Source organism: Stegodyphus dumicola, chromosome 11 (genome assembly GCF_044657685.1).
Source record: "Stegodyphus dumicola isolate Sdum_Otavi_A_Nest chromosome 11, ASM4465768v1".
Classification (NCBI taxonomy): Eukaryota; Metazoa; Arthropoda; class Arachnida; order Araneae; family Eresidae; genus Stegodyphus; species Stegodyphus dumicola.
In genome coordinates this window covers 41,057,862-41,071,405 of record NC_140778.1, presented here as the reverse complement: position 1 = coordinate 41,071,405, position 13,544 = coordinate 41,057,862, and the positions used below count along the sequence as shown (strand labels likewise).

Here is a 13,544-nt window from a genome sequence, read left to right as displayed (position 1 = left end):
TGCAAGAGTTTCTTCCAGAGAATGCTTAAACCATAAATTTAGTTTTATCCAACAATATTTAAATTTTCACGTCAAAAATTATTTTCACGCCTCTTAAATGAATTATTATAAAATGGCTTAGTTCTAAAGCTTACAAATACTTGAACAACAAATTTTGTTCCGATACTGATTCTGACAAAGCATTTTTTAAAATTTCCCCATGCATGATTAATTTTTTGAGCTTATCTGTAACTTTTGCATTTTTATTAAACACGTTTTAAAAGTTAACTTAGCAAAAATAAAATTTTATTATCACTTGAAAATGCACGTTATATAAAGCATTATTGTGAATATAGAAATTTTATAAGTATGTTGAAAACTACGCAGAGAAAGAAACTGTATGTATCCCAAGGACATTATACCCATATAGGAAAAGAATGCCAAAAATGTTTCCTAATGGAATGCATGCAATGTAATATTTATTTTTACAAAAGTGTGCAATATGTTATGAACCATGTTTTAGCCTGGAATACTCGAGAATCGCTTTTAAAAGTTTTATTCACCTACGTTAAATATAGTAGTAACAACAAAATGGTGAAAATGGGTTTTAGCCTCGGTAGGATTCACTCCAACAGAATCATTAAAATATTCCTGCAAATGGGTTTCAACAGCCACTTTGTATGTTATACTTCACTAATACACAGATTTTAATGTATCTACATAAATAAACACATGGTTATGAAGAAGAAGTAAAAATGTACCTACTTTGTAATTATTGAATTAACTTTCGACTATCCGCCAGAACATGCAAACAGCTGCCATTAAAATTACAAGACATGGGAAAATAAGACGTGCGCTGAATTGCTTTGATTGGATGCAAGACACTACTTGATGCAAAACATTGATTGGATGCAAGACACTACTTGATGCAAAACATTGATTGGATACAAGACACTGAAATGATGAAAAATTAATCGACTGCGGAAATCTTACCATAAAATAAAAATCAAGTGTTTTGGTGTTAAATCTTATTTTAAGTTATTAAATAGTGCAACAATGAGCTGACATTTTTTAAGTGTGTGTATGTATATATACTATATATATGTGTGTACCTCCTTTTTTTTTTTTTTTTTTTTTTTTTTTTTCAAAAATGCACCCTTTTCTCACGTAAGGAAACGCTAAATGGATGACGAAAGTATTTAATTAGAATAAATGACTTTTAAGTGTCAATGAATTTTTATAAATTAGTTATTGACTTGACTAAATGTTCGTTTTGGATACCCTGTAACGAATGATAATTGATATTTGGAGAAATAATTACATTAGACAAAGAGAACTGGTTGATCTTAAAGGCTGAAAGAAAAATATATATAGCTCATTAAAAAGGATAAAAGAGTTACAAGGAACACTGTAAAGAAATCAAAACAGGCATACCTACACATGTACCATTTTCATCTTTGTACCCTTTCTTACAAATGCACTTCTTTTCCGTGTTCCAAATGCCAGTGAATGTGCAGTTTGAACCTTCACCACATTCGCAAGCTATAAAGGTAAAACAACAAAGAATTAATATTTTGTATGCGTGAAATTACCAACGTGATAAGTTTTTTAATTAATGCATTAGATTCTTTGTCATTAAGGGATTTTATCCATTGTTCACGGAAAATAAATCAGTGCGGTTCGAACAGCTGTTTATCAGTTAAAAAAATAGGTAGTTCTCCCGCCTTCCTAGCGTGCCTTCGTGATGTAGTTGTTCTGCGCACTGGGCCAGAATTCCAGAGGTCCGTGTTTCGATTCCCGGCGAAAGCGCTGCTAATTTTTCATATTGCCTGCTTCCAAAAATACCTAATATCTCTACAGTGGCGCCCGAACTAAACGGGTTGTGGATGATGACTCTCCACACCCAGGATTTGGCGATTGTGACCTCTGAAAACCCCAGTCGCCCTTTAAAAGAGGAAGTATATAGGGTATTTCTCCCTCCTTCCTAGCGTGTCTTCGTGGTGTAGTGGTTCTCTACGCTGGGCCGGTATTCTAGAGGTCCGAGGTTCGATTCCCGTCGAAGGCGTTTGCTAATTTTTCATCTCTTCGTCTTTTCCAATTAACCTAATGTCTCTACAAGGTTTAAATTAAAAATTAAAAATAGGTTTAGGTTTATTTGATTATGAAGAAGTACTCCTCTAGAGCTATCTCGTAAGGGGAGGGATGCCTTCATGGAGGATTTTCTCATGTAAACTTTACAGATGGGAAAAATCGAGAAAATGCTCAGGCAGCCAACCCGTTCGTGGCGTTCGAGCCTCGGACTGAACTACTACTCTTCAGCTACTTTACCGCTCGGCCGCTGGTGTGCCTTTAATAATTAATAATAAAAGAGTGACTGAGGCGTTTTTCATATACATAGTTATCTGTGAAACTACCAAAGTAATCCAGTTATAAAGTAACTTAGCAAGTTCGCAATACAATTAGCTTAACGTAGTATACAGTCAGGTTATAACTCTAATAAGTGTAGATTAATGTCATGCATTATGTATGTGTAGTCTAATGTCATGTGAAGTGTAAAGTATGTATGTACTAATTCATGCAAGTATTATGTATAAGATTAATGTCATGTCATATATCATGTATGTAATGTTATGTTTCATGTATGCATTATGGCCTATGAACACCCAGGTCCACCATTAACATAAGAATCTGTACAGAACCAATGTCAAACTGGAATAGCCCCTGTATGGCCATGTAAACGTTTTCATGAAGGCTCAGTAACTCCCGGTGCGCCCTTGTGGGACCCCAGAGAGTTCTTGTATCTATATAGGGGACGGCGTGGGACATTTGCCTGTTTACCTCCGTTAAACACCAGGCGTCCCCGTCCTCCGTCACCTGTCACCTGTCACCTGTGAAACTACCAGGACAGCCAACGTTTCTGGGTCGCACTGTAATTTCTATGTGTTTGCTTGAGGGTTTTACTAAAATACACTTGCATTTTATTTTTGTCATCTGGAACAAGCACAACTCTAACCGTGAAATCAGAAGCAACTGCCGCTACCTCAATTTCCCTCTAAGTCTCAGAAAGTTGAATACCTGATCTTTGAGTTTCTTAAATGCTGTAATCGTCTACTCTGAAAAACTAAACTACGCATTTTACCTTTTTGATTTCAACCAGGGCTCTGTAATATTTGTAAAATCCCTTTTGACACCCCTATATTATGCGCGCACGACGCCAAATGATCATCACTAGTTCCTTTTTCGTATTTGGTGGCAGCTAATGTTTAATTGCTATTACGCTCGTGTGCAAAATTCAGAGAATTTGCAAATTATATCTATTTTTACGAAACGCATTGTAACAACGGTACGAATTATTCCGTCGAAGTATTGTGAAATATTCAGATTCGAATACCTAAGGGTACACGGGTATATGTGTATGTGAGTATGGAAAAGATATAAGCGCGCGAGGGGTTTTGTTAGATTGTAGTCTCGTAATCCTTCATGACATTGTTCATGTTTCTCGGAAGAGTAGAGTAAATTTGATAACGTATAAAGTAAAAGAAATAACCAGGAAGATATGGATGACAGAAAGAGATGGAATATTGTCGGTAGACAGGAAGTAGTCCAATAACAGCAACAGATCCATATAAAACTTAATGTAACAGCCAGTGTCACCTGCGAGTTGTGAAAACATTTTCAGGACACTTGATTCACATCAAAAAGGCATGGTCAAGGTTGACCAACATCCACAACGACAAGTGAGGTTTATTTATTGACAGTTTCATCTCGGGAACACTGGACTGCTATAGCTTTACAGCTCCCATGGGAGCTGAATGCCATCACTAGAACTCGAGTTTCACAGTCACAGTTTGAAGTCTTTTTGAAATAGGGTTGCAAGTCAGAAGACCCGCTGTTTGCATCCTGCTCACTGCGGCAAGTAATACAGCGCGTGTAGCACAATGCAGACAACATGCGCCTTGGGCCATACTTCAGTGGAGCCCTGCACTCTCTACAGACGTGTTAGATTTAGCTTGGACAATGATTCTCAGCGTACCTATATCTGAAGAGAACCTGGAACATGATACCATTCTTCCGTTATCAGAGAAAGGATCATTATCGTGTAAGAGGTGTCAAATTGATTGCAAAACGCCGCAATTTATGGTAGGTAATAAGTTTTTCTTTTTAAATTAGAGTAAGTTTAAACTAGTGTAAGAATAACAAAGGGTAACAAAAGTAGGATAACAAAATTATTATCCTAGTGTAAGGACTACTTGCTGAGATTATGGTCTTAATTCTAGTCATTTCTTCCATGTGTTTTTCAATTATCTCTTATGCAGTTTTTACCAAAAAATTTCTTTTGAGTTTTTATTCTTCACGGAGAACACGTCTTTTGCCCATCTCATCTTTAGCTGTCAACCTTGAAATATGAAAAGCGGATAGTTTCTCCCGCAAAGAACCCGGAGATTTCGAAATGTTTTGCGCTGCAGCGTAGTAACATTTAAAGAGAGCCATAAATTGACTTAAACTCGGTTTAGAACGCATGATTCAGTATATTTAATTTATGTACATTAATATTTAATCAGGTATTCTATTTCTTTAAACTTATAATTATGTAATTAGATATTAAGAATTTTTATGCTTTTTGACTAAATTGTAATTTTCTTGCTCTGTTATACTCAGAATATTCTGAGTGGAAAGAGACCGAATTTACCATATTACTTTTAAGCACTCTGAAATTAAAATCAATAATTAGTATGTACACTGTTGTATGAATAAACTTATCATTGTACCATATATTGATGTAAAACAAAAGTAAATACAAATAGTTCCTGGTTAAACATTGGTTGAAACTTCATATAAATTTCTAAATTTACATGAATTTTATGTATTATATATATATATATATATATATATATATGTTTTTCATATAAATTTTCCTTAACATTTTTCTACAGTAGTTTAAGCTTGAGATCCAATAAAATAAAAAAAGAAAATAAGAACAATTATGCAGAAGATAACTAGAAGTAGGGAAATTTGTACAATTTTTTTTCAAGTTCCATTAATTCAATAAATTTCTGTTTTTGTGAAAAGCACTTTCACTAAAGGCTAAAAGTTAAAAACCAGAAGATTTGGTGATCTGATGGAAAATCGGGAGATGTGATGGAGAAACTTGGAGACCCCAGTTCAACTGAGAGATTTGGCAGCTATGACTGCATGTAAGCCCAGATGCTTTATTAAAGAGCGCCGAAAACAAATTTATTAACTTCTGAATCTTTTCTTTATCTTCTAGTGTCAGGAATGTGGTTGCATTGCAAGATATTTCTTCCAGTTGCAGGTCCAGTGATCCAAAAAATTCCAAAGCCAATAGCATACTTTCTTACAAACTCCTAAACACATATAAAACACGACGCATTTCATTTTAAATTCCACCGATTTTAAATCTGCGTGCTTAATATCATGCTGCCTATGCACTCACAGTGCCGTAAAGGCTCCTGCGTCGTAATGAATTCTTTAAAATTTCAAACAATCTGCTCTTTGAAAACATTTATTAAAACATCAAGAATATCTGTATCTCTATACAACAGTTTAGATGACTTCCTTACAAAACGTTCTCAATATGAGATTAATTCCACATTTTTCAACACCACCATGTTCAGGTGCATTTGAAGGGCTTTCCGTTTATTCTGATGTGAATAACAGCATAGTTCCCTAGTTTAAACGACTCATTTTATTCTTTTCAACGCTTGCCGTTCTTTTTCTGTCATCCCCACTTGGTGGTGTACATTTCGCTTGTTCAACCAGTTATTCTGCCGGTATGCATCCGTAGTTCCAATGCTAGTTCTTCCGCCGAACCTTCGTCACACGATATGGCGTCGTGTGACGATACGGCGAACTTTTCGTCACACGATACGGCGAAAAAATGCCGTATTGTGGTTTGGCGTATTCATGCTTATATGGCAATTTTCATGTTTTAGCAATATGAAATTTAAAAAAAAACATAATTTTACATGAGTAAGGAAACCCGGACTTGCTAAATGCAAGTTATCATGAGTATCTGCTATCTCCTGCCTCCTATAATTACTTTTGGGAAATTTTTATACTCGCTATGAAAATATAAAATTTTAAGAAGTTTGACCTCCTATACGACAAACATTAACAGTATATTTAATTAAAAATTTCCAACTCCTGTTGTCATTTTCAACTTGCCCCGTAAGATCGATTAATTAAGTTGGAATAATTCCAGGAAACAAGTATAAGTAAATTGCAGCAAAAAAATATGTATATACGGCCATATAAAGAAGTCATGTTGTGTCCATAGCTGATTTTTCAAGTTAGTAGAAATAAGAGACTTCTCAAACTCATTAACAGAGGTTTAAATTTATCTCACCTTCAGCTTCTTAGATTTTAGTCTTTTGTATCCTAGACTTAAATCATGTTAACTCAAAACTTATCATAGTAAGAATTCTAAACTGAAACCTACCTTTCGAATGCTAAATTGAAACTATCTTTCTAACCTGATTATCTTTCGAATGCTAAACTAACATTATATTTTCAATCTGATTATCTTTGGAATGCTAAACTAACAGTATCTTTTCGATCTATCTTTAGAATGCTAAACTAAAAATCGTTTTCACTGACAATTTAGGGAAACCATTTTATTAATGTCCAATAGAAGAATTCACTAAAGGAGGAAAGCAATTGTTGCAGTTTTTAGTTGGCGTGGATCTGAAGTATCTCCTTGTAGCGCCCCTATGTAATCCAATCTAAATTTTGTGAGGAGAATTAAGCTCTGTTTAATGTTAATCTGTATTTATTCTTGAGATTGTTACCCTTCCATCTTAACACTTCCTTAATTAATAAAAATTATTTAGTAAATGCCAGAAAACTTGAGCTTTACTCAGGTCATTACATGTTGCAGAAATGATCTTCCGTATTTAAGAGATTTAATCGTACGCTACTCTTACTATCTTTAATTCTTATTTTCTTAATAAATACAATATGTTGAAAATGTATTATTAAATTTGTTTTATTATTAGAAACCGATTTTAAACCTTACTTTTATTAAAATATTTATTATTAAATAATATTTTTTTCCCATTTTGTGAACATTCTTATATGAAAGTTTAGATAAATTGCAGATTCGGATTCGAGAAAAAATTTCGTCTTAGTTCTTAATTTAAATATGTCTCTGTATGTTAAACGAAGACTGTTGCACGTAATTGAATAAGTTTACAGCAAAATAGTATTTCTGTATTTTTTCTTTCTATTTATTCCTGGCTTGAGTTTTGAAACATATGCTGCGCTTACATTTTAGAATTGTTTTAATCTGCATAAACTTGTGCACGTTTCTTATATGCTTACGACATTGATTAACAATATAGCTTATGTGTTAAAGCGATTTTTTATTTCACCAAGCCTTTGAAACTATTAAATTATTATTTTCATCATTAAGTATTTTTTCTATTTTTCTGAAAGTTTACGAACTAAGACTGCCGCAGAGATCTCCCTCTGTATTATTATATTATAAATAATGGGGCGAAAAAGAATGCTTTTATGATACGAAATTACAGAAATTCAAATAGATTTTCAGTTTAATTTGTTTTGTACATTGTAGTAAGTTGATATTCATTTCTTTAAATCTGTAATTTGTACATTAAAATCACTGACTATTAAATTTTTTATTTTGTATGTAGAATTTTATTTCCTGTTTCAAATTCTTATTGATTTTTTAAGCTAAAGAAACACGCTTCACTTATTTCTGATACTAATACTCATTATGCAGTTGCTTATGTGGTCCCAGAACGGATCTTAATAAGCTAGCCAAGAACATAAAGCCGCTGAGGCACGTGAATTAAATCCAGGAAAGGTTAAAAAAGTGAGGTAAAATTGAGAAGACTACTGTCGCCTTTACTCCATGTGTTCCAGTCTATTGGAAAGCGATGAAAGATAAAAGAATAAGTAAACAACTAAACGTTGGCAGTCAAATGTAGGTTGTGATCCTCAGGCATGTGAGTAACAAAGGGTATGATCAAATTACCTTTTAGAAGGATTTGGTTAAAAAAAAAAAATCTGAAGCATTTACAGCATCTCAGCGCCAGTTTGGAAGTAACGCTTATTAAGTCGAGTAATGTGGTCGATTATAGAGTTTTTTCAAGTCTTTATAAAACTCATTTCTGAGTTAAATCTTCTAATTAGATAAACCTATCACCGAAGAAATGACAGAGAATAATAATAATTTTACGAAACTTGTATAATTGGAGTAATTTCTGATATTGCTGAAAAATTTTATTTTGAAACAAAAATTTACTAATGTTTAATCCGGAATTAAGTTGCAATCTCAGTAATAATTACTCGCATGTTTTACATTACGATAAATTTAAGCTACCTTTGAACGATTTAATATGAGGTAAGAAAAAGAAGAGAAACCCATGTCAAATCATCTTAGATATTGACAGAAAACGACTTGGATTATCACAGATCAAAATCTGCAGCAAAATAAATTTCTTTTTGATTAACTTCAAAATTTACGCGACCGGGTTTCTCTTCCAAGTAGACAGTTGTTCTACAACAATTATTCTCTTAATCTTATGTTTTGTAGGAGAATAATAAACGCACACAACTATTTACAATGACGTGACAGCTGACGGAGGACGGGAACATCGGATGTCTAACAAAAGTAAGCAGGTAAGCGATTCTCAAACATTTTTGCCCCCCCTGACCAGTAAAATTTACCAAATATTTTTTTAGCATTTAGCATTTCGCGGATCGGTGGGTTTCCGTCCATCCCCAAAAAAGTTACAATGTATTCAAGAACTACTCAATAACTCAATCAATTACTCAAGAATTACAAGAATAACTATTTAAGTTATTTGTAACATTCTTATTATCGTTTGCCTAAAATAATAATTAAACGTAAAGATAAGTAAGTATTATTATGTATAATATAATTACATACAAGTAAAACAAAATTGAGAAAAATCTCAGGAACTTATAAAATTAATCATAAAATCATTGCATGTAACAAATGACGGTCCGCTGAACAAGCGGTTGAGAAGCCTTGATCTACCATACTGAAGCAACATTTAGCAACATCTTCACGTCGCTTTTCCTTTGCTCAAGTGGCAACAGCTGAAATAATCGGAATTCATAATAAGAATTGAATTTCGTTAAAAAATCTTCATTGTCATTTGCTTAATTTCTGTTTTCTTCTTACTAAAATTATTCAAAATGATAGGTCCATTTATTACACTAATAATACAATTGCCATTATTCATCAAATTTAAAAGAATAATAATCGTTTCTCCACTAAAAAGTAATATGTATCATTTAATATGTGTACTCGTTACCCTCAAATACAATTTCGTGGCACCACGATAGGTCCTCTAATACTAATAAACGTAAATTAAATAGATAACAACAGACGCGATGAAAAAGCTTGAGCTAATGCTTTGCGCAGTACGCATGAAAACATAACCGTTCCCAGATTTTAATATTTTTCTTTTGTAAACGACGGTAGGTATATTGTTTTAATGCTTCTGAATTTGGAAGGACCAGAGGTTGAGAAACACTGTATTAAAGTGCAAAAACTATCTTACTCCTACAAAACATACATCACCTGTTATCAAAAATATCTCACTTGATTCAAAATTTTCAGCTAAATATACTAATTATACGCAAAAAATACTAATTATACTAATGGTACGCTAAAAATACTAATTATTTCAAAAATGATGATCAATTTTGATTTCATGTATTTTGATTCCCTGTACATATTAAAGAAATATCAGATATTGGAACGTGCATTTTAATGAACGAATATGAGTAAATGTCACATACCTTTGCACCTTTTACCCAAATATGGACCAAAGCCCGGGCGACATTGACAAATATTCTTTCCCTCATCGTTCACAGCGCATGTACCCCCTATGCGTATATAAAATGAAAAATATATTTAGTTACATGCATCAATCATTATTAACATTGTTTGAATAAAACATTTCAGAATTTTTACAGAAAACAAACACTAAATTAATTTAATTAATTATTTTCATTAAAATTTTTTTAAAAAAACTTCCGTAGAAAAGCAGACAAAGAATCACACTCAACCGCATTCTTTTTAATTTTATAAAGCATAATTTTGAATGTATTTTTTCCTAAAATTGTCTTCAATTCTACAGATTTTTTTTTTCATTGGCAAAGCGCATATAAATTCAGAAGTCAAACAACAAAAATCAATTCGAGCTGTGACTCCGAGATAGTGGGTTGTGCTTAAGATATTTGGATACTGACCCAGTCCCGTAGGCAGTCGAAAAAGAGCAAACTCCACCCCCAATAGTTTTTAGCAAAGCGAAGTGGATTGGCCGAAAATTCATGAAATTCTTATCAATACCTGCAGTGAAGAATTTGAAGCCGATATGAAGATGAAACTGCTATATGTTAAAGTCAGTAGACGATTACAGAAAAGCAACTCTGGTTTTACAGAAAAGAAGTATACCATTTCATACTTTCAATTACTCAGCAAAAAACCTATTAAGGTTGTCCTTAATGGCCTCCCATCGACGATGAAGGAAGAAATAATACAGGCAGACCTGGAGAAAAGGAAATTCCCGATAAGCAAAGTAAAGCAGTTTACCAGACGTAGAGGGAATGTTATCGAGAAACTTCCGATATTCCTATTGGATCTGAAGAAAACGAAGGAAGGACATGCTATCCATGGACTCAATAATATGCTAAGTGTTAATGTCAAGATTGAGAAGTTTGCCCCCAAAAGACGAGTGATCCAGTGCTACAGATGTCAAGAGTACGGACATTCGCAGCATCTCTGCTCAAATCCTGAGCGATGCTGTAAGTGTGGACAGCAACATAAGAGTAAGGAATACCCATTAAAGCCTGATGAAAAACCAAAGTGCATTTTCTGCTCACTGCCGCATGTAAGTTCCTGCAGGGGTTGCCCCGTGTGCAAGAAACGCTTTGAAGGAAAAATGCAGCATCTAAGATCCCCACTCCGGCGGACTTTCCGAAACTCATTGAAGCAGAGGAAGACAGCAGTAAAAATCAGAAGAAACCTCTCTACAGCGATAGAGTGAGAAGGAAATTGGAACCACCACCTAATGATTATAAAGAAGCCATAGACTGAATTCAAGATCCCAAAATCAGCAGATTTTTGAACAGCATAGTTGAGCATGTAGAAAAGATCCGCGCTGCAAGAACCACGAAGAAGTAAGAAGTTTACTGCCGGGTGCAAAGCAGCCGTGACTCTGATGAGGTTTGCTGAAAATGAAGATTAATCATCAGCTTAGAAGCAAATGAGGAAATTCCACCAATTTTTATGATTTTTACCGTTTTTTCTAACACACGGGTTCCTCTGTTTGCAGTAGCAGAGCTCGGGGATAGTACTTGTGTGTGTGGGTGACCACCGACGTGACTGGTCTCGACGTATCATCTTTCTTCAACTAGTGAAGATACATCACAGCTTCTACTGCGGCCAATGAAGAACCAGATGCTTGAACCCTCCTTCTCCTAAGTCTATTTGTCCAACTCACGTGCATTAGCATATGTTCTAGCTTCACCTTCATCGGTGCGGTGTAAATCACTCTAATTTTCTAATTCTTCCCAACGCCATATCTCCAACAGAGAGGGTTAAAGTAGCAGAGGCTACTAAATGCCGCCTAACCACTCACTCGATTTCGATTTCGACAAAAATCAGCATTATATTTTCAAATTTTCACAGGATTAGTTTCGATGGTTTTAACGAACCACCATCTTCAGCTGCAAAATCGCAAAGGAACGAGATAGGATATATAATGATTAGATAAGAAAGCCTGGACAGAAAATTAGCTAGTGGCGCCATCTGTTGATGAAACCAGAAATAAAACATAATTTCTTTAAAGGCCGAAGGCAAAGATGGAAAATATAACGCTGATTTTTGTTGTTTGACTTCTGAATTAGTATTTGTTCGGAGTGTTATTGTGTCTTAAAGCACATATTTTTAGATATAGCCAACAGAATAATCCGAGACTTGAATTTCTTCACAGTTAATAAACAAAAGTTAAAAATAAATTAATTTTAATTTACCTGAAAGGTGTATGATCTTCTCCTCCTCATTCCAAAATTCTGGTATAGCTATATTGTACGATAATATTTAGTAAAAATCATATTTGCCTTTTATTTATTTTAGTTCTATCTCCTAAGATTTATTGGAAATATTTGAGGTCACTGTAAGTAGAAATTTACCCTAATATTTCCTGACATAAAACTCGCAGGATACATATGGAAATCCTGAACAATTATCCCTATAACACGATAATTTCCCAATGCTATGTTAGAAAACTGAAAATCATACTGAAAGAAAACGGTTTGTATTATTATCGAAATTATCAATAATTTCATTCGAAAAATAAACATGAGCTACCAATTGTGCACTGACGTTAGGAATGATCAAATACTTTACCGGAATTCTCAGTGAAGACTATACAGTTTTCACATTATTAAGATGACGCAGAATTTTTAATTAGATTTCAATTAAATTCTTCGTCAGACGGATATGTAACAGATATGCAAGCCTATAAAGTCTGAATGGATCCTCACTCGCTCAGTAAAAGTTTTCCTAAAGAGCTATTACTTTGAAGTTCGGTGAGGTAATGTTTAAAGAATGAGAGATGAAAGAAGACCTCTGTTCTAATGCAGTGATTACTATGATCGATAGTTCCAAGGGCAATCTTACAGTTACGCAAACATGAACCAAACAGACCGGCAGAAGCGTAAAACTCACATTAGTTACAGATTTCTGTACTCATTCCTGGTTCTTTTTATTGCACTGTATTCTGAGATTGTTGTGCTGCATTTTCATGACGAGTTCAGTCTTTCAGATAGTGTTTTAAAAACGCATGGAAATTGCTAAACGTCTGGTTGGTCGACAAAATTTCTGCTGAAAATTTCCATCTCCAACTGATCCGCTGTTCGCCACAAATAACGTATGATTTGCACGTTGTTATCCTGTTGTCATAAAATTAAGTGCCAATAGAGACGAAGAGAGCATCAAGTACAAATAATATCGAACAACGAGCCAGAATATAAAATTTGATAAAGGGGCGTGATCAATTGTTACTTGTGCAACAAGAAAATATCGCATAGGCTCTGTGATTTCCTAGAAGAAACTACAGAAAAATACACAATATAAAAGTATACAAAGAATGCTATGTACAAAGGATGCTATTTACAACGTGTTCTGTATGAATTTCTCTAAACATGCACTTAAAGTCAATCATAAAAGCTATGTACACATTTACAACATGCTAATTGAAGGCCATGGTCACGTGGGTGATCACCCATCCAGGTGCATGTTCAGTGAAATGTCTGCTTGATTTTCTAGGGACAACTCTTAGTGCAGGGCAGCTCTGTCCTGGCTACTTGGCCTTGCAGTCTGAGTTCCACCCCAGCTGCATTTCATCACCGCTCTGCAAATGCAAAAGCAATTTACACCACAGGTCGTAACAAGTCTAAATAGAAAGGTCTTTTCTTTCGCTTAGGAGGAAAACCGTATATCGATGTTCGTATCTGCACTCATTCAGGATCTTGCAAATTAA

The 13,544-nt window shown here is 34.2% G+C and overlaps 1 protein-coding gene across 2 annotated transcripts in view; it reads right to left on the bottom strand.

The window, feature by feature from the left end:
• Window positions 1-13,544, bottom strand: part of LOC118201430 (uncharacterized) — a 185,632-nt gene that overhangs the window by 82,786 nt on the left and 89,302 nt on the right. For both annotated transcript variants that reach the window (XM_085826621.1, XM_085826620.1), the window contains exons 6-7: window positions 9,796-9,882; window positions 1,414-1,521 (exon numbers count right to left, since the gene is read on the bottom strand). In XM_085826621.1, coding sequence (XP_085682747.1) covers window positions 1,414-1,521; window positions 9,796-9,882 — 195 coding nt within the window. The remainder of the gene's footprint in view (window positions 1-1,413; window positions 1,522-9,795; window positions 9,883-13,544) is intronic.